We start from the raw sequence: 22,423 nt of genomic DNA on the forward strand, positions 1-22,423 counted from the left end.
AAAATTGATGAGATTATACAGAACATCATACATTATACCGTGTTATAAACGCAGTTTACAGATAACGAGATGTCCGTCTATGGTGGTCGGCTGCCATATGATCCATCATGTATGTAAATAATCATGGATTATGGGGCTAAGAACTGGGACCAATACACCTGACCAGACGGCACCGTCGTATATTGAAAAAATCGTATTAAGTTAGTAAAATGTATCAATATAAACTCTATAATAAAATGGAGAGAAAAAGGTGTCACCTTTGTACAAGGGTGTCTCTTGTGTCAGCATTACACCCCATGCCAACACAATAACAATATCTGACGGTAGAGTCAATGCATTCTCTCAAGAAAGCTGGCTCTAGCAGCCACACTGTTAGTCCTTCAAATACTTATACATTTGTATATGCAACAAGGAATTCGATTCGTCTGTTATTTTAGTCATTTTAACGCGTTAAAACAAAAGCTACAACTTTTAACGTGTTATCACGTTAAATGCTAGCTATAGGAACAATTTTAACGCGTTGAAAATTCCAAGAAAACATTTAACGCGTTAAGCTGGTAACGCGTTAAAGCTTTACGCGTTAAGTCTCAACGCGTTAAAACTACCAGAGACTTGTATATACGTCTCTGATACCACAGACTCTGACGTCTCTGGTCCTGGTGTCCCTAAACTTGTCAGACACAATATTGAAATAAATGTCAAAATTGGCTCTTGTGTACTATCTATCAGTTTCACAATAACATATTTCTTTTTTTTTTTATACTAGTTTGGATAGCCTAGAACTGTATCTGTTTACAAACACTTAGATTATAGGCCTAATGTTATAGAAGTCAGTGCTATTTATCTTTATGATTTGGCGCGAAAATATAAGCAATCGTCCGCGTAGAGTAGGCGTTTGGTAGATAGGACGGGTATAAGCGCTTCCTTGACATGGATAGGTTTATTTTTGTAACAGGAAAAGGTTATTGTGAAACCTCATGACGTGATAGGTTTCGTCACCGTTTTTTCCCGTAAACAGACACAGACCGTTCAAGATGAAGTCACGATTTAGCACTATCGACATAGCTGTCGGGATAAAAGAGTTACAAAGGTTCGTTTGACACAAAATTTTGTTAGTGGTGTGATCATGGGTCAGTCTCGCAGGGATATTGTATTCCTATCACGATTATGATTATCAAATCAACAGATAAAGACATACAAAACAGTCGTACACATTACACAGTCAGTCAGTATGACCTTATATAATCATGTAATAACTTTAATATGTAACAGTATCTTAAAAATAACAAAGTGTTAATGAAATTATCTAATATTTTGCCCCCCCCCCCCCCCCCCCCCACACACACACACACACGGACATAGAAATATTACCTATCTATGAGACCGTGGTCAGACGGTAGACATGCCACTAAGATTTCATTTTTTTTTGATTGAGTAGAATAATCTATAATGACGAAATTAAATAAATTACTGTGACATATTATTACCATACTTTGTCATGATGTTCCTGGTAAACCTGTCTATTTATATTTTTTAATAATCTACAACGTGTATATACATACTACATAGTCTATTTATAAAACTTGACATAATTACATTAAGCTATTTAATTTACTTACTGTACCTCATTGTTCGAATGCTAGTCGTTTCGGTAACAAGTCGTTTCGGTAACAAGTCGTTTCGGGACTACCGAAACGACTCGAAGTCGTATCGAGTCGTTTCGGTACATTCTCAAGATATTTCGGGACATTGATAGGACGTTTCGGTAGACTTCTAAAATAATTTATATTCTATCATAATTGTATTAATTGCAGTTCTGTTGTTTGGTTCAACATCTGTATGTTTCTTTACGATAGTTAGGGTTATGTCCCTTACTACGTTTTTTCTTCCGGGTTGTGATGAACTCTGCCACGTGCCACGGGTCAAAAGTCTGCGTAGTTAACATCCATTTGGTAGGCTAATATATTCTTTTTTTTCTCTAGGAAATATTTCTGTAATGTTACGGAAAGACTTTTGACCCGAAGCTGCATAAAACTACATGAGAATATTATGGAAAATCAGCACAAAACCACAACGCACATGTAATGTTTTTATTATCATTAATAACAAGCAAATATAACAGTGTAAAAATATCAGTGTAACAAACAATAATTTTATTATAAGTTCATAAAAATAACAATGATGTAAAATGAAATTATATAATATAAATCAATTAATAATAAAAACAAGTTACCACATAAATGCATATATTATATGACATGCTGTTGAAAAGCATTCGCTACACAATAAATTAATATATAATATACATGTATATCTGTGTACCCAGGACTCGGGACGTGGACCCTGCTTTTCTGAAGCCCCATATTTTTTTTATTTTTTTTTGCTTTTTTTTATTATTAATATTTTTTTTATTTTTTTTAAATTTTAATTCATGATATCTATTAACACTACAATCTATAAACATATCTATGAACAAAACTACGAGAGAACTACATAAGCGCTACATAAATTAACATTGCATGATTGGACCATCCTGGAAATAAACTAACAAAATGTTCATTCAGCACTACAAACTATATACATATCTATAAACAAAATGTTCTTCACTACTATAGCACTACATCAGCACAACATAGCACTACACAACACTACACAACACAACACTACAGTTCATCTACATAAACACACTTTCAATGTAACAAACGTCCTATCCTCCGCATCAGCTGGGAGGTTGAAACCTCACCATCTGTATACTGTCCCCACAAACGAAAGACTTCCCTCTGAATGTCCCGTGTTTTCTTGCGCTGGTATCTTGCGAGCTTGTTCTCGCAAACCATCTTTGATTGAAGGGGGATCGCGGTGGCTTCCCTGAAGAGCTCCTGCAACAACAGATAAAATGGAACGGGACCCCTGATGTTGACTCGGGAATTCAACCTGTTGTGCCACCCTTCTACGTCGTTGTTGGTTCTAATAGCCGACATGAAAATGGACCTCATGTGTCGCTTCGGTAACCTGGAATGCCGTTGATATGTTAAAGGAATCATCTGCTGGCTCCTCTGGATCTGGACGATTGCAGAGTGCACACGACCAGTCAAGTTGCATTAAATCCTTCGCCATGTTCCTGTATTCATTCCTCGTTACGCCTAAAATATAAACGCAATTATATACCAAAAACCTTAACTATTTTGCCGTAAACTACATGTACATATTTTCTCTATCTTTCCGTAATTCTATACCTATAACCTTAACTATTTTGCCGTAAACTACATGTACATATTTTCTCTATCTTTCCGTAATTCTATACCTATAACCTTAACTATTTTGCCGTAAACTACATGTACATATTTTCTCTATCTTTCCGTAATTCTTATATATGTAAAATATTTTCTATCTTATCGTAAACTACATGTATATATTTTCTCTATCTTTCCGTAATTCTTATATATGTAAAATATTTTCTATCTTATCGTAAACTACATGTATATATTTTCTCTATCTTTTCGTAATTCTTATATATGTAAAATATTTTCTATCTTATCATAAACTACATGTACATATTTTCTCTATCTTCTCGTAATTCTATACCTATAACCTTAACTATTTTGCCGTAAACTACATGTATATATTTTCTCTATCTTTCCGTAATTCTTATATATGTAAAATATTTTCTATCTTATCGTAAACTACATGTATATATTTTCTCTATCTTTTCGTAATTCTTATATATGTAAAATATTTTCTATCTTATCATAAACTACATGTACATATTTTCTCTATCTTCTCGTAATTCTATACCTATAACCTTAACTATTTTGCCGTAAACTACATGTACATATTTTCTCTATCTTTCCGTAATTCTTATATATGTAAAATATTTTCTATCTTATCATAAACTACATGTATATATTTTCTCTATCTTCTCGTAATTCTATACCTATAACCTTAACTATTTTGCCGTAAACTACATGTATATATTTTCTCTATCTTTCCGTAATTCTTATATATGTAAAATATTTTCTATCTTATCGTAAACTACATGTATATATTTTCTCTATCTTTCCGTAATTCTTATATATGTAAAATATTTTCTATCTTATCGTAAACTACATGTATATATTTTCTCTATCTTTTCGTAATTCTTATATATGTAAAATATTTTCTATCTTATCATAAACTACATGTACATATTTTCTCTATCTTCTCGTAATTCTATACCTATAACCTTAACTATTTTGCCGTAAACTACATGTATATATTTTCTCTATCTTTCCGTAATTCTTATATATGTAAAATATTTTCTATCTTATCGTAAACTACATGTATATATTTTCTCTATCTTTTCGTAATTCTTATATATGTAAAATATTTTCTATCTTATCGTAAACTACATGTATATATTTTCTCTATCTTCTCGTAATTCTATACCTATAACCTTAACTATTTTGCCGTAAACTACATGTATATATTTTCTCTATCTTTCCGTAATTCTTATATATGTAAAATATTTTCTATCTTATCGTAAACTACATGTATATATTTTATCTATCTGATTCAAGACACCTCACAGCTAGTATCAAATATACAACATCAATTATTCATATAAACATATACACAAATATAAGCATACAGCAATGAGAACAAATACTTTACATGGGCCCGGAGAATTTAAAAAAAAAATAATTTCGGCATTTACATACTTTCTTGTTAACTTTCTTTCAATATAAGTATGTTTTCTAAGAAAATGTCATAAAGCCTATTTTTAATGCTTTTTACATTATAAAAAAAACTGTTGCCGTACTTTCTTTCAAAATAAGAAATGGTATCTAAGAAATAGCCATAAAACCTGTGTTATGATATTAAAATAATGTAATAAAATATGTCAATACAGACTATTAGAATATCAACAATTTGTCTTGTTTAATTTCCATAGGAAAGGCCCCTGTAATCGCATTTTAAATTCTAAACATGTAACAATTTTTTTCACAACACTCACCTGAATTGCACGTTCTATGTTGCCATCTGGAGCACTTGTCACACTCAAGACCCTCCTGTCGAGGACGAACGGGTTTCGTACACGCGACACAAAGATCCGATGAAGACATGTTGAGAGATTCAATTGATAGGTGCCAATTGGTGACAGTATTTAATATACCCATTGTTAATGTTTTTCCTCATCCATGGAGTAACAATTAATTATGTTTTCTTACCAGAGTTGCTCCAATTCATTAGTGTAATGATCGGTACATGTAGGTATACGCATGTATAAAATTAATTAACTAGGTATAATTATGTTTTCTTACAAGAGTCGCCCCAATTAGTGTAATAATCAGCTGGTATGCGCCCGTAAGTAATTAATTAATTATGTTTTCTCACCAGGGTCGCGTCACTCCACCGTCGTACGTAAAGCACACATCAATCAGCGCCGACTAAGAAAACATTGTTTGTATTAATGATACAATTGTTTTCAAAATCAGCAGTAATCATTGATTAATAATGTATCAATTATCTACGGGTGCAGCTTCAATAATAAAATAATAAAAAGATAAATACACAATATCAAGGAATAAATACACAATATCAAGGAATTAAACATCAAAATAGTAACTATTCATTTCTTTGATTATTTGTTAACTATTACTTTCTTAATGCTTTATACATGTATATGATATCAAAGTAATGAAATCAACCTGTATAGACTTTATTTCTCGGGCATGGGTTGTTATAACAATTTTTGAAAATTATCTCCCGAAACGACCCGAACTTCTACCGAAACGACCCGAACTTCTACCGAAACGACTTCCGAATGTCCCGAAACGACTTCCGAAAAAGTCCCGAAACGACTTGTTACCGAAACGACCTGTTACCCATTGTATTACCTTGACTGTCACATGAAATATGATTTATGTCAGCTTTTTGTTGTTCCAATAATAATCTCTTCTTCTGTCCCCCCGCCCCCTCAAGCCACCAATGTTTATTTAGAACATTTGGACAGGAACTTCCTTCTATATGATTACATTATTTATCCACTAATTCTGATAGAAAAAAAATAAGAAAGATTGTACTGGATAATTGTGTAATTATACATGTATATAATATCGTCATACAGAAATGTAAATGTAGTGTTGGCAATTGGTTTCACTTTCAGAGTCGATAATTGGAACACCGAATTGATCAATTACCGATTTTAATGGGTTTTCTAAATTTAAAACAAAATTGTCCTAATGTAGAAAAGTTATATACATCTCAAGTTTATTTATTACATGTCTTAATTAGCCTTTCTTATCATTATTTTTAAGATTGAACACAAACAAAGCATTTATTATTGATATATTTGAATCTCCATAATCACTTAAATGGTCATTGAATATTTCGGTAAAATATTATAAGATGAATCAAACTACTTCTTGATTGGGCTTTTCACAAAGATAAGCGAGGCCAAAGATTTTCGACCACTTTCAAATTAAAATCTCCAAATAATTACCCTTTCAAAATTGTCAACGATGATCATTTTTATTTGTTTATCGGCTATTTATTTTGGGTAATTTTCGATCATCGACACACCAGTATAAATGTAATGCTATACAATGTCAGTTGCTGTAAGTCATCTTGACCATTACTTGATTGGCAGAAGACGCCCCGATAGAGACCTTATTTCAATAAGTCAGAAATTATTTATCTACAGAGCAATTACGGTATTTTTTTAACATTGTAGGTTCTATGGAATGCGAGTTGTAAATGTGTATGATGTTGACAACAAAACCTACCTCATCAAATTAGGACGGTGAGTTAATGATTTTTGCTTTTCTGTCAATTTCGTATTATGAGTATATGTTTATATATATATGTTTATATATAAATAACTTCACTTGTAAAATATTGAATTTAAAGAATGTTTTTGAATAAATTATAATGGTTCTCAGCTTATTTGGATACGGTATATTAAGAAATTAAGTTTGCATTCTTTTATAGCATGAAATTGTATGTCTTTTGTGTATAGAGACTGAGCTGGTCACTAAGTGATGACCATTTTATTGTCGAATCATCATTATTCAATGAAATGAAAATCTAGCTGATTCAGTATCAAATTAAATTTATCTATGGGAAAACTTTCTTTTGCAGGCCAGAGGAAAAGGCAGTTATACTTATAGAATCTGGCATCAGAATTCACTGTACAGAGTTTGATTGGCCAAAAAATATGGCTCCTTCAGGTTTCTCGATGAAGGTAAATTAAAAAAACCCCATCTTATTGAGAAGTAAACATAGTATCTGCTAGTACATTGCCATTGATCGCCTCTATCTTATAGATAAATATATACTGTCTCTACGACAAAATCACATTTAAAGCAACATTTTTCATTGTTTGATTTACACCTCAACCTTTTTTAACAAATCAAATATGTACATTACAGTATATTCATAGCTGGTGTTCAGGTATTTTTCGTTATGTAGTTGTGTTTCAATAATAGTTTTTCATGTTTTTTGTTTTCAGCTGAGAAAACACATCAAAGGTCGACGTCTGGAGGCTGTCACACAACTTGGTGTAGACAGAATAGTTAACCTCCAGTTTGGGTCAGGTGATGCTGCGTACCATGTCATCCTGGAACTCTATGATAGAGTAAGTGTTATTGTACAGCTATTGCTACCACACTGACAAATCCCACACAAATAAGGAAGTCTTTGAGATACCTATGTTTTCACTAAACTACCTGGTCAATATTTAAACAGAAAATAAATGATTCTTGTCTTGCAATTGTTGAAGATTGGAAAACAGATGTATTTTACAGAAGTTGAATAGTCATTGTGTCTGGTACACGAGAGATGTTGTTATTCAATTCAAGCAGTCACAAATGTTTAGTTTACTGACATAACTAAAAATTAAATTTCATATGCACTGGGTTATTGCAAATGGCAGCCAACCCATTCCAATATTTACTAATTATGTACATAGTAGAGAGACATTATTCTGAAAGTTGCATTTTAATATAAGACATCACCGTAATGTTGGGCCTATGAATTGATTCCTCATGATTCAGACAGATTTGTAAGTCACCAATTTAGAGAATGAATGGGTACCATTTTGAAGGTTTTTACTGGTAAAATAATTTGAAAATATTTTCAAATCTATTGTCAGAGTTTTATGTTTTATCTTCTTTAAAGGGAAATGTTGTGCTGACTGATTTTGAGTTTACTATCCTGAACATATTGCGACCACGTACTGACCAGAGCCAGGATGTGAGGTTTGCTGTACGAGAAAAGTATCCCATCACCTCCACCAAAACACATGAGGTTCCTACAGATGAAAAGTGAGTATGACAGAAGTTATTTAATATTGATCTACATCTTTGTAACTAGTCAAGTTAATGAGTTGTCAAACGGAATGAGACCCACTACTCTAAATGAAGCACAGTTCCATGCTGTTTGTAGGGATCTAGGATTCAGTGGAGTAGTTCGAATGTGGAAGGTTGGAATGAAGATAAAACAACACCAATTTTGTTGTCAGCAAACATCCTGAATTAACATCCATATGTGAACATAAAGTTTAGCCTTGTGTCAACCTTCCAAAACTGAATTAAAAAATTGCATGTCTAGATCATGAGAAGATAACTGTAAAAAGACAGTAATTTTTTGTAGCAAAGAAATGTTGGTATATCGATCAATCATCACTCGTCAATTTTCATTACAATCGGTTCATTATTTCCTGACTGTGTTGTATTGCCTTGAATGATTCGTGCTGTTTGATCATGTATTGTTATAAGTTATGATCTTGTGACAAGGGTTTCAAATTTTTCTGTACTTGATTTGGTTTTAAAATGGATACAATTGTTTTAACTTTAAAGGTTAATGGAGCTTCTTACTGCTGCAAAGGAGGGCGATTCTTTGAAAAAGGTTCTGGTGTCACATCTAGGTAACAATTTGAATTTCATAATGGACATATCAAGACTTTATCAACAGAAAAACTGTTTTACAGTTAGATATTGATGGATAATAGAACAACTATATTACTTTGGGTTGAAGGATAATAAAACAACTATATTACCCTGGGTATGTAGATAATATTGTTTCCATATAGAAAGAATTGTTCCTCAGTAAAAGAAAAATTAGACTTGTGGCTCAACACCTAATGGACACCCTCCACATTTTTGTTTCAGACTATGGTCCTGCCATTGTTGATCACAGTTTGCGGGTGGCTGGTGTTCCTGATTACGCAAAGATTGGAAAACACTTCAGTGCTAAAGATGGTAACCATTACAAACTATTTGATTATATAATATAAAGCTTAGTACTATCTGGAAGATTTCTATTTATTTTTAATCTATGTTAATGTTAATTCTAAGTGGTGCTGTCTTTGTGGAGAAATCTTTAACTGTGTAAACAGTTCATGTTTTACATATTATGTTACATAAGAATACATATCGTCATACACATTAAGTTTGTCAACAGCCAATTAATCTATGAAAAGAATGAATATTTCAACTCAGAAATACAGTTATTTGTTTACAGTGAATGCATAAGGATATGTGAAAGTAATTGCAGTATATCATAAGATGTCTTACTAAATTTGTTACAGACATGGAAAAGCTACGGATTGCTGTGGAAGAGGCCGAGATGTTGTTTGATTTATTAAAGACTGAACCATGCAAGGTCTGTGTAAACTTGTAATGTACACATGCTACTTGTTTGATTGTGATGATGTAATCATCAAATATTAATCAAATATGTACTTAGCACGGGACAGTGTTTCTTTCTGTAGAGTTTTGTGATTATTAGTTCCACTTTACTTAGTGTTGTGATATCATTATTATTGTGAATCAAATGATACTTTCAATTGAATTTCTTGTAAGATATTCAGATCAAGCCAATACCTTATATATTTTATTATCATCCTTCATGTTTGCTTTTAGCTACTTTTTGACATGTTACAACATGATTTGACAAGTTACATCATAATTTGACATGTTACATTATGATTTGACTTGTTACATTATGATTTGACTTGTTACATTATGATTTGACTTGTTACATTATGATTTGACATGTTACATTACGATTTCACATGTTGCATCATGATTTCACATGTTACATTATGATTTGACAAGTTACATTATGATTTGACAAGTTACATTATGATTTGACAAGTTACATTATGATGTGACAAGCTACATTATGATGTGACAAGCTACATTATGATTTGACTTGTTACATTAAAAGCTTGTGCACTTTTGCCTCATTTGTATTATTTTTGTTGTTACTGTTTCAGGGTATAATTGTACAAAAGAAAGAGAAGAGGGTTGCAGTGAAGGAGGGGGAGAGTCAGGAACTGCTCACGTAAGTTCTAAAGTATTGTTTACAATGCAAAAACCTAATAGTACATGTAACTGTTGTGACACGAGTGATAAGGTAAAGATTTCATTAGTTATCCCCCCCGAAACACGTTTACGGGGGATATTAAATTGGGCTCCGTCTGTGCGTCCGTGTGTCCGTCCGAGATTCTTTTCCGGGCTATAACTCCATAACCGTTCAATGCGGCTCCTTGAAACTTTCTGAATATATCAGACTAGTTGTGCCTTTTGCTATTGCGGACCTTCCATTTTCGGTATTTTTTCTGTCACCATGGAGACTTAATCAAAAATACCAAATTGCTGTTTCCTTTTGTTTCCGGGGTATAACTCCAAAAGCGTTCAACACAGCTCCTTGAAACTTTTTGTATATATCAGACTAGTGCCCTAGTTGTGCCTTTTGCTATTGCGAACCTTCCATTTTCGGTATTTTTTCTGTTATAATGAAAATTTGTCAAAAACAACAAATTACTAATGTTTCCTTTTGTTTGTAGTAGTAGTAGTATCCTAGTTGTGTACTATCTGTCCATTCGTTTAATACATTAGGATATCAATTCACCAAATACTCCAAGAGGTATTATCCAGGATGTCAGTCACCTGCTGTCATTTTTTTTATTTCAGTTTTACAATACTCACATATTGATACTTGTGAATTTGGACAACTGCGTTGATGTCGTACTTATCAACATATGAGATACAAATTATACAATGTACATATTTAGGTATTAGAGCTTTTGTTATGTTTTGTTGGAATTGATATATATATCTAAAAAATTCAGATAACTATTGTATATCATTATTCATTCATTCATTCATTCATGGACTATCTTTGGTCATAAAAAGTGATTATTAAATTTCCTGTTTTGCTACATAAATATCATCATCATTTTGTATATATTGCATCAATTCTGTGTTATTTTATTGTTTTTATTTTATTCGAGGACGATGCCAAACTCAAATACATACATTAAAAGTTATTCTTTAATAACTCTTACTTTGAGCTTGATGTATACATGTATTTGGGTTTTCATACCAACTGCGGGGCGCGGGGGATAATGCCAAGCTTTGTGGCTCCTTGTTTTAAAATGTTTTTATTTCTTTTCCAACAAATCAACCATGCATATCCATGGTGTCAATGCATCCATATTTTACAGAATTGTTGTTACTAGATATGTATGTCTGGCTTGTCTGCTGAGAGTGAAAATATCTGAATACAAAATGCTGAGAATATTCCCATAGGCTCTTTGTTTCACCTTGCACTATTTTCAGTACCTAACGTTATTTCATCTTTCAACTGACTTTGATTTCTGCTACAGATATGAAGAATTCCATCCAATGCTGTTCAAACAGTTTGAACATAAACCTGTGTGTGAATTGGCAAGCTTTAACAAGGTAATTCCTGAACATGTAAAATTCTAGAAAGATACCTGACTTACTCATACATGATCTAAGCTTAAATAAGAAAGGTAAAAAAAACTCTTTTAAGAACCTAGAGGAAACAAATCAAAAGTTCTTGAGGTGTGCACGTGGTGCAGCTTGTTGACATATTTGCTGTACAGGAAATTACAATTGTGCAAGCCTTTTAAGGCATAATTTCAAAGCATGATAAGTTGGGAATACCAAGATCGATTAGCTTCACCATTCTTGGCACTATATATACTGTGTGTGGGGACTCACATGTACAAATAAACTCAACTCCAAGTCTGGGGGTAGGTTTACTGTGAAAAAGATACAATATTTGTTTGCATTGTTAATGAATGGCAATTAGACAAGGATAGGATGCTTATTATTTAACCAGATAACTATGATATATATAATGGAAACAAGTAAAATAAAAAATTTGTAAAGCCTGTTGAAGTTATTTGTTTTCTGTCTTAAATTTTCATGTACAAATCTGTTAATTTCATTTCTTTTCAGGCTGTCGATGAATTCTTCTCTAAACAAGAAAGTCAGAAACTGGACATGAAAAGTTTGCAACAGGTACAGATGTGTATTCGGTTATGATATTTTTAATCTGACTTGAATATACAATTAGTTGGTTAATTACATAATTATGGATCCCAATTGAATGAAGAGCAGCTATGTCATATGACTTGTAAAATACTAAATTCATAGTGTTAAGATGTTTTAGATGTTATAGCAGTTATCATGATGGTTAAAAAATTGTTAACTTTATTATTTTACAACAATTCCAAAGTTATATCAACTTATATTTGTCACTCTTGTTGGCCCGGATGGAAACAAGTGAGAGGTCTTGTTGGGAGGAGAAAACCAGAGTACCTGGAAAAAACCCACTTGGTTGGGGAATCAAACTCTGGTCACCTAGGTGATAGGCAAGTGTGGTACCACTACACCTGACCACCTAATCGCCTTGGTTCTGCACCTTAGCCCTAACACATTGATATATTTGTCCTGGTGACAGCTGGACTCGCATACTGAAACATGTTGCCAGTATACTAACCACAAAACGCAGGCTGTATGGTGGTGACTATCTAGGGAAGATCAGTCTCTGTCTCTACCATAGTGTGTAAGGTGATTTGGCTTTACAGGGTTAGCACGGGCCTTGAGAAAGCCTTGAATTTCATTCCGGGCCTTGAAAAGCCTTGAATTTCATTCCGGGCCTTGAAAAGCCTTGAAAATTGGTTTACAGCCTTGAAAAGTCCTTGAATATTAAAGTTTCATTAGGATAAATGAAACCCTGGCCACTGATCATTTGGATTCAACTTTGTCTTTGCCGCTTCCCCTACAAACATTAATAATAACCATGTCAAGTTGTATTTTGATCAAGTGGATAGTTATAAGTTTCTTGTTTGTTCTCTTGTTCCCTCTCAAGATGACTTAGACGACGGGTAAAATGGGCCTTGAATATTTAATTAAGACATTGAAAAAGCCTTGAAATTGCCTTGAATTTGGTTTGACATAATCTGTATGAACCCTGCTTTAGTAAAATCTACTAAATCTCACATAGACTTTAAATTGTTTTGTTTTTCCTACAGGAGAAAGCAGCATTGAAGAAGCTTGATAATGTAAAGAAGGACCATGAGAAGAGGATTGATTCCCTTCAGAAAGAACAGGAGACTGATATCAGCAAGGGCCAGCTCATCGAAATGAACCTTGAGTTGGTATGTCCTATTTCATGCCTAATCAGGTTTGATAAAGGGAGTTGGGTATATTTTAAGGATTCCTGATGTAAGCTAAACATGACAGATTTCATGCTCCTGGGTTTTGAGAGTAAATCTCATCAGTAGGACATTAATATAATTGTTATATAATTGTAACAATGATGAAGCAGGCATATTGATGATATTTATTATCTTTTGTATAATTTATGTCACTTTTCCATTAGGAAATTATTTCTAACACTAACAGCATGGAACTGTACAAATAAAGTTGTGTGTTACGAATTCAAACTTGAGATCTTGAGAAAGATTTAAGTTAGGTAGAAACCCAGTATGGAGTTTAGATTAAAGTCTTATAACCAAAGGTTGACATCGGAAGAGAGGTTCAATATTATGTTCTCATATACTGAGGAGAAAACTATTGAAATGCTGACAGGTTGACAAGGCCATCACGATTGTGAGGAGTGCAATAGCCAATCAGATAGACTGGACAGAGATCAACAACCTGGTCAAGGAGGCGCAGGCAAAAGGGGATCCGGTCGCCAGGATGATCAAAGGCCTCAAACTCGACTCCAACCACATGACGATGTTGCTCAGGTAAAATTTAGGGTCATCAAGATGTCATTAATGTAGGAAAACAAATTTGATTTGTCTTACTTCCCAAACTTGGAATTAGACCAGCAAGCTATCTGCCACCATCCAGTATTGAATGATTGGTCTAGCATAGCAAAATTCAATATAATTAATTTTGTTACTTTCAAAGCTCGACAGCAAGCACTTCATTTGTTATAACTTTTATTCTCTTATCCCTGTAATATCATTTTCAATCTTGTAGTGACCCGTATGCAGACAGCGATGAAGAAGATTCTGAGTGTGTCAAACCTCAGAAGATTGATATTGACCTTTCTGTCAGTGCTTATGCCAACTCTCGCAAGTAAGTACACACCAGTTATGCCAACTCTCGCAAGTAAGTACACAACAGTTATGCCATCTCTCGCATGTAAGTACACAACAGTTATGTCAACTCTTCCAAGTAGGTACACAACAGTTATGCCATCTCTCGCAAGTAAGTACACACCAGTTATGCCAACTCTCGCAAGTAAGTACACAACAGTTATGCCAACTCTCGCAAGTAAGTACACAACAGTTATGCCAACTCTCGCAAGTAAGTACACAACAAGTTATGCCAACTCTAGCAAGTAAGTACACAACAGTTATGTCAACTCTCGCAAGTAAGTACACAACAGTTATGTCAACTCTCGCAAGTAAGTACACACCAGTTATGCCAATTCTCGCAAGTAAGTACACAATCGTTATACAAACTCTCGCAAGTAAGTACACAACAGTTATGCCAACTCTCGCAAGTAAGTACACAATATTTATACAAACTCTTGCAAGTAAGTACACAACAATTATGCCAACTCTCGCAAGTAAGTACACAACAGTTATGCCAACTCTCGCAAGTAAGTACACAACAGTTATGTCAACTCTCGCAAGTAAGTACACAACAGTTATGTCAACTCTCGCAAGTAAGTACACAACAGTTATGTCAATTCTCGCAAGTAAGTACACAATAGTTATGTCAACTCTCGCAAGTAAGTACACAACAGTTATGTCAACTCTCGCAAGTAAGTACACAACAGTTATGTCAACTCTCGCAAGTAAGTACACAACAGTTATGTCAACTCTCGCAAGTAAGTACACAACAGTTATGTCAACTCTCGCAAGTAAGTACACAAGTTATGCCAACTCTCGCAAGTACACAAGTTATGCCATCTCTCGCAAGTAAGTACACAATAGTTATGCCATCTCTCGCAAGTAAGTACACAACAGTTATGTCAACTCTCGCATGTAAGTACACAACAGTTATGTCAACTCTCGCAAGTAAGTACACAATAGTTATGCCATCTCTCGCAAGTAAGTACACAACAGTTATGTCAACTCTCGCATGTAAGTACACAACAGTTATGTCAACTCTCGCAAGTAAGTACACAATAGTTATACAAACTCTAGCAAGTAAGTACACAACAGTTATGCCAACTCTCGCAAGTAAGTACACAATAGTTATGCCAACTCTCGCAAGTAAGTACACAATAGTTATACCAACTCTAGCAAGTAAGTACACAACAGTTATGCCAACTCTCACAAGTAAGTACACAATAGTTATACAAACTCTAGCAAGTAAGTACACAACAGTTATGCCAACTCTCACAAGTAAGTACACAACAGTTATGTCAACTCTCGCAAGTAAGTACACAACAGTTATGCCAACTCTTGCAAGTAAGTACACAACAGTTATGCCAACTCTCGCAAGTAAGTACACAAGTTATGCCATCTCTCGCAAAGTAAGTACATGACAGTTATGTCAACTCTCGCAAGTAAGTACACAACAGTTATGCCAACTCTCGCAAGTAAGTACACAACAGTTATGTCAACTCTCGCAAGTAAGTACACAACAGTTATGTCAACTCTCACAAGTAAGTACACAACAGTTATGCCAACTCTCGCAAAGTAAGTACATGACAGTTATGTCAACTCTCGCAAGTAAGTACACAACAGTTATGCCAACTCTCGCAAGTAAGTACACAACAGTTATGTCAACTCTCGCAAGTAAGTACACAACAGTTATGTCAACTCTCACAAGTAAGTACACAACAGTTATGCCAACTCTCGCAAGTAAGTACACAACAGTTATGTCAACTCTCGCAAGTAAATACATAATAGTTATGCAAACTCTCGCAAGTAGGTACACAACAGTTATGCCAACTTTCTCAAGTAAGTACAGAACAGTTATGTCAACTCTTCCAAGTAAGTACACAACAGTTATGCCAACTCTCGCAAGTGCGGTAACTGCTTGTATATTTCTCCATAACATTGATGTTTATTATGACTTCATCTTCAATGAAGAAAATTCTGATTGTACCAACTGGCTCTAGTGTTTTTGGGTTACTGTTAATCTTTCCTTGTCATAAGAACATTGGCTATTTTACAATATTCATGTCATATTTAGTATGAAATGATGTGTTTATAGTTAGGTATACATGGTCTATGATTTTGTCTATATTTACTAAATATCAAGTATAGGTCTGAATTTCAATAATAAATGGTTATATTTTTACTTATAAGGTTTTTTGATAAGAAGAAACAGGCAGCTAAAAAGGAAAAGAAAACTATTGATGCTTCAGCAAAGGTGAGTTTCAATTTCAGTTCCTACAATTAAATTATAAATGTTATTGTCAAATGGATTAAACAGCTGGCTAAGTTCTTTCACTGATTTGAAATAACATGATGTCAAATGTTTAATGATATATTAGTATGTAAATATTTGAGACGAATAATGTGTACAGACAAGTATAACATATTTATAAATGAATATATGTACAAAATAATATGTATTAGTGTGAACGATTTGTTGTTGTTATGTACAATTAGTGTATGTTTGTAGTTATGGTATTAGTTAATTGTATGTTACTAGAAACGCTCATTTCTGTTAAATTATGAAGCGTGGATAATTCTTTTTTGTTAGGCTCTAAAATCTGCCGAGAAGAAGACAAAAGAGACCCTCAAGGAAGTAGCAACAGCAGCGTCCATCAACAAGACGAGGAAAACCTACTGGTAATACTTTTACTCTGAAACCATTAAAGTAATACAAACACAATATACATTACATGAAGCAGATGTTGTGATAATTGAATAGGGCTTATCACTCAGTTACAGAGTCAATGAAGGGAAAAACAGGATTCTGCAGGCTTCTTGTTACCTATTTTAATGTGCTTTTGATGTGTTTACTGGGTGAATTGTAGTTGTAGGATAGAATTACTTGCTGGAAGCTTTTCGTTCCAGTTTAATGTATAATCTGATGTATTTATGTAATTATAATGATATATTAATAACAGATGTGAGATTTCTACATAGTAAAGAGACTTTAATAATCATTCCTATTCAGGTTTGAGAAGTTCCTGTGGTTTATCACATCAGAAAATTTCCTGGTAATAGGAGGACGAGACCAACAACAGAATGAGATGATAGTGAAGCGTTACCTCAAACCAGGTAGGTTTAGACAAAGATAACTATCAAATGATACCTCAAACCAGGTAGGTTTAGGCAAGGATAAATATCAGATGATGTGATGAAATAAATATCGATGTCAATGTTAATTGGTTCAGTAAAGCGTTACCTCAAACCAGGTAGGTTTAGACAAGGATAACTATCAAATGATACCTCAAACCAGGTAGGTTTAGACAAGGATAACTATCAAATGATACCTCAAACCAGGTAGGTTTAGACCAGGATAAATAGCAGATGATGTGAGTTAAGGAATAGATTCAATGTAAGAACATTTCAGCACAACTGATTTATGTGAAATGTTATCTGTCCAGAATTAACTGGAAAGGTAGGATTATGTTATACAGTATGGCAACATTAAATTTGACTCGGCATTATTTTTGTATCCAGTTTATACAGATGGAACTATTGACCTTGATGGTATTTGAAATTCCATGATACAAAGTAAAAGGGCTAATGGTATATTTCTTGACCCTACAGTTTTATTGTGATGAGTTTGAAAGGTGTATGTTGTATGTTCCAGGGGACCTGTACGTCCATGCTGACCTCCACGGAGCCAGTAGCTGTGTCATCAAAAACTCCACTGGTCAGTTTATATACTCTGGTGTTTCACTGATTGTTGTTCTTAGACTTATATATTCAATGTGCTTTTGTCATAAATCATTGGATATGGTACCAATAGATAGTTTATATTATTTAGTTGATATGAATTAACAAATTAACTGAAATATAGTCCTTTGCAGGGAGAAGAGAAAACAATGTTTATGTTGTGTAATGGTCATATTCTGTTGACAGGTAATCCTGTACCTCCAAAGTCTCTGAATGAAGCAGGAAGTATGGCCATTTGTAATAGTGCAGCTTGGGATGCGAAAGTTGTGACAAGTGCTTGGTGGGTTTATCATGATCAAGTGTCCAAGACAGCGCCCTCTGGGGAGTATCTAACCACTGGAAGTTTTATGATCAGAGGTGAGTCACCTGTTCTTAGGTTTCAGACACAATATCATATACATGGTTAAAAAAGATGGTGAATATTTTTTTGAATATAAGTTGTATGAAAGGTAGTTATACAAAATGGTAGCATTTAACAATTTTTAGCTCACCGGTTACGAGTAACCGAGAGCTAATGCTGTCACCCCGGCGTCAGCGTTGGCGTCGGCGTCCCACCCCAAAACCTGAAGTTTTTGGGGTAAGTTTTTGGAAAGCTTGTACGTCAAAAAGTATACACCTCATGCCCTTCTAATTTGGTTTATGCATTCATTAGAGGTCTAGGAGTGATGTTCTGGCAAAATCATGCAGAAAAAAATTATGATTTTTTTCACATTTTACCATTTTGTGGACTTAACTTTTTTTGGCACCATAACCCCACTTTTAAGTTTTTGGGGTCAGTTTTTGGAAAGTTTGTAAGTCCAAAAGTATACACCTATCACCCTTCTAATTTGGTTCATACATTCATTAGAGATCAAGGAGTGATGCTGTTGCAAAATCATGCAAAACAAATTTGTGATTTTTTTTTTTGGCATTTTACCATTTAGTGGACTTACTTTTTTTGACACAAAAACCCACTTTAAAGATTTTTGGGGTTAGTTTTGGAAAGCTTGTAAGTCCACACCCTTCTTATTTGGTTTACACATCCATTAGAGGTCTAGGAGCGATATTATGTGACATACAATTTCAAAATGAAATGCTTATACATACATAAAAAATGAATGCATAGTGTGATTGCTGCCGCTGGTGAGCTTTCGCAATCATTGATTGCACTTGTTTTATAATATTAAGATATAATTATACATGCATTTACAGTTTATACAAATAATGCCTATTGTTGATCTGGAGAAAGTACATTAAAGATTTAGATATTATTCACAGATATTAAAACCAAAATATCTTTTCAAATTAGTTCTATTAAAAAAACTTTTCTGATTATTACAGGAAAAAAGAACTATCTTCCGCCATCATTTCTTGTGTATGGTTTCGGGTTTCTCTTCAAGGTAAGAAATTAAGTAGCAAGATAGTTGCCATTGGGTCTACTGGAGAGAGGGGGCTGTTAGAATCTTACAATCAGTATGTTGTAGGATGTTCACAAAATATTAAGAGTGGCATAAACGGAAACTGTGTCATGTGTACCACAAGATACGAAATTGTAACCGACTTTTTACACAGTTATGGCCCTTTGTTCTTACACGCAAGTGTTTCCAGATGTTCGTGACTATGAATTTCTTACAATGATTTGACTTGCTTTGGAAAATAGGATGAATGTCCATGTTTATTGTAAACATTTTATCTTTGATATTTGAAACTGGATAATCTAAAATGTCAATATACGTTTTTGAAAAACTAATTTAAGAGTTACTTCATAAGACTTTTGGAAATTGTACTGCTTATTTCAGCTTGAGGATGACTCCATATCACGCCATAAAGGAGAGAGAAAAATCCGAACAACTGAAGAAGATGAGATGTCTGTAGTAACAGAGAGTGATGTGACTACAGATATAGACAGTGTAATAGATGAGAGTGATGACGACAGCAGTGATGAAGATGACAATTCTCAGACAGGTGACGAAGGTCAGCAACAGAGGCTTGACACACTGGAGGAACAGAATGAGGAAACTGAAGAACAGGACATGCCAATAGTGGAGGTCAAAGTTGAAGGAGTCAAAGAAGAAATGAAAGAGGAAATGGAGGAAGAGAAAGAAGAGGAGTCGTCAATATTTCCGGACACAGAAATCAGTTTGCAACATGTCAAGGGAGATAAGTACGTTCAGTGAGATTGTATGGATCTTTTTGATACTTTGTGTAGTTTGATGTATCCCAGGGCGCAGATTTTAAATGAAATGTCAGTGGTTTTTGGGATAATATATAGTATAGTATTTTTGAAAATCATTAAGTATGAAAAGCAATAACCTGAAAAATACTTCTCAACAAGGTTTTTTTTTTTTGTATTTCAGATATGAATTACAGAGAGGAAGGAGCAATACTAGCGATAGTGTTGAGACTATAGAAATATCAGTTGAGGAGGAAAAAAAGGTATATACTAATCTGCAGGTACAATTTAATTAATAAATGATTAATATTGTGGACAATTATATGAATTAAAACACTGCTATATAATTTGTGTAATTGATGCTGAACATAATGTTAATATCCTATACTACAGTGCTGTAACATCTTGAATGTGTTGGAACTTCAGCAAGGATATATTTAAATGATTTTGGTTATAAATCATCCTCTTACAATATTGATTAATCCTATGGTAATTTATCCTTTATTCCAGCCTGTGATACCCACAGTTGTTCGACTATCAGCTAAGCAGAGAAGGTCAGTTGTCTTCCTAAATCTGAAATGTTGACAAAACCAATACTAGAATGTTCTGATATTGTATTATATTAATTTGATTACGACATTATTACTGAGATTGTTTTTCCACATGCGGTATTTGATATTTTGTATGATTTAAAACATTATTTGATACTTGATATTAAATGAGTACTTGTACCTTCAGGGATCTCAGAAAAGCCAAAAAAGCAGCACAGCAGCCGCAGAAAGATGAGGAAGACAGTGTATCCTGGCTCAGTCAAGGTCAAAAGGAAGGTCAAGGACATCAAGAAGAGCAGAAAAAACAACATGAGCAAGCCATTCAGGAAAGATTGTCTCTCACCAAAGACGAACATAAGGTATAGAAAATAATTTTTAAAGATATGGAAAAGGAAGAGAATGTGAGATTAAAGAAAATACAAATTTCACAGATGTAAGGAAATTCTCTTTTCTTTTACCCATTACTTTTCAAGTCAGTCAGCTGTCTGGTGGCATTATTATTTAAGTATGAATTTTGACACAATAGTCTAAAGTTTTATATGTCGCATAATTCTAGGATATTTCATGAATTACTTTATACAGGACTCACCTGCAGTACCACCCCAGCACTATGATAAACCGACACAGGAACAGCAAACACAAGCTAAACGTGGACAGAAGGTCAGTAGAATCAAAACTAGAAATTTACATTACGCTCAAATTTCATTTTAAGTATCCCTTATTGAATTTTTTAAACATATGTTTGATATGTCATGATTTCAGTATTTGGATGGTGGAATTGTGCTTCACCATGTCTCCTCAATTATAATTTAATTATGAAAATATATGTATATTTGAATGAATTTTGAATAAGAAATATATTGTTAAACTGAAGTTTAACTATATTATGGAATACGCAAGTTTTCGGAGTATAAACTTGACCTCTGTTTTACTGATTGCAGGGTAAACTTCGGAAGATGAAAGAAAAGTATGGAGATCAGGATGAAGAGGAGAGACAGCAGAAGATGGACATTCTTGCAGTAAGATATTTTATGATCCTTGATGTGTTTAATAAGATGTGAATTTCCTACAGAAAATGGAATCTTGCTTTAGAAATATTTACAGTTCCAGGCAATTAAAGGTTGAAATTCTGTTTGTATTAAAAGAATGATTAATGTGATAATGTATTAAAAGAATGATTAATGTGATAATGTATTAAAAGAATGATTAATGTGATAATGTATTAAAAGAATTATTCATAGATAATTTTTGATGTCAACAGTCAGCTGGTTCTAAAAAAGAAGACAAAAAGAAAAAAGGAAAGAAGGGAAAAGGAAGCGATTCTGATCAAACACGACCTCAGAGTGCCAAACAGCAGCTGCAGCAACAAAAGAGGAAAGGCATCCCTCGAGGTGTTGATGTGATCCTACAGCCCACCGCAGATCTCATCCTAGCAGGTAAGTTTTACTTTCTTTTAAATACTTAATCATCATTTATTTCCTAGACTTCCCTCGGTGGACTGGTAGTTCGTATAAATAAATAAAGAGATGTGCAATATTGATCAGGATAGAATTCTGCTACTCTGACTAAACATTCAATAAGGTGATAACT

At 33.7% G+C, this 22,423-nt stretch overlaps 1 protein-coding gene across 1 annotated transcript in view; it reads left to right on the plus strand.

Moving 5' to 3' along the window:
* Positions 1–939: 939 nt before the first annotated feature.
* The window catches only part of LOC117324210 (nuclear export mediator factor Nemf-like), a 33,383-nt gene continuing 11,899 nt past the window's right edge, over positions 940–22,423 (plus strand). The window contains exons 1-27 of the mRNA XM_033879955.1: positions 940–1,090; positions 6,713–6,781; positions 7,120–7,222; positions 7,490–7,615; positions 8,158–8,303; positions 8,838–8,905; positions 9,150–9,239; positions 9,569–9,642; positions 10,259–10,326; positions 11,654–11,729; positions 12,255–12,317; positions 13,334–13,459; positions 13,893–14,053; positions 14,292–14,390; positions 16,583–16,646; positions 16,983–17,071; positions 17,403–17,506; positions 18,045–18,107; positions 18,317–18,487; positions 19,451–19,509; positions 19,909–20,273; positions 20,467–20,545; positions 20,793–20,836; positions 21,021–21,192; positions 21,416–21,493; positions 21,775–21,852; positions 22,095–22,269. Coding sequence (XP_033735846.1) covers positions 1,035–1,090; positions 6,713–6,781; positions 7,120–7,222; positions 7,490–7,615; positions 8,158–8,303; positions 8,838–8,905; positions 9,150–9,239; positions 9,569–9,642; positions 10,259–10,326; positions 11,654–11,729; positions 12,255–12,317; positions 13,334–13,459; positions 13,893–14,053; positions 14,292–14,390; positions 16,583–16,646; positions 16,983–17,071; positions 17,403–17,506; positions 18,045–18,107; positions 18,317–18,487; positions 19,451–19,509; positions 19,909–20,273; positions 20,467–20,545; positions 20,793–20,836; positions 21,021–21,192; positions 21,416–21,493; positions 21,775–21,852; positions 22,095–22,269 — 2,866 coding nt within the window. The 5' untranslated portion in view covers positions 940–1,034. The remainder of the gene's footprint in view (positions 1,091–6,712; positions 6,782–7,119; positions 7,223–7,489; positions 7,616–8,157; positions 8,304–8,837; positions 8,906–9,149; positions 9,240–9,568; positions 9,643–10,258; positions 10,327–11,653; positions 11,730–12,254; positions 12,318–13,333; positions 13,460–13,892; positions 14,054–14,291; positions 14,391–16,582; positions 16,647–16,982; positions 17,072–17,402; positions 17,507–18,044; positions 18,108–18,316; positions 18,488–19,450; positions 19,510–19,908; positions 20,274–20,466; positions 20,546–20,792; positions 20,837–21,020; positions 21,193–21,415; positions 21,494–21,774; positions 21,853–22,094; positions 22,270–22,423) is intronic.

Source organism: Pecten maximus, chromosome 3 (genome assembly GCF_902652985.1).
Source record: "Pecten maximus chromosome 3, xPecMax1.1, whole genome shotgun sequence".
NCBI lineage: Eukaryota > Metazoa > Mollusca > Bivalvia > Pectinida > Pectinidae > Pecten > Pecten maximus.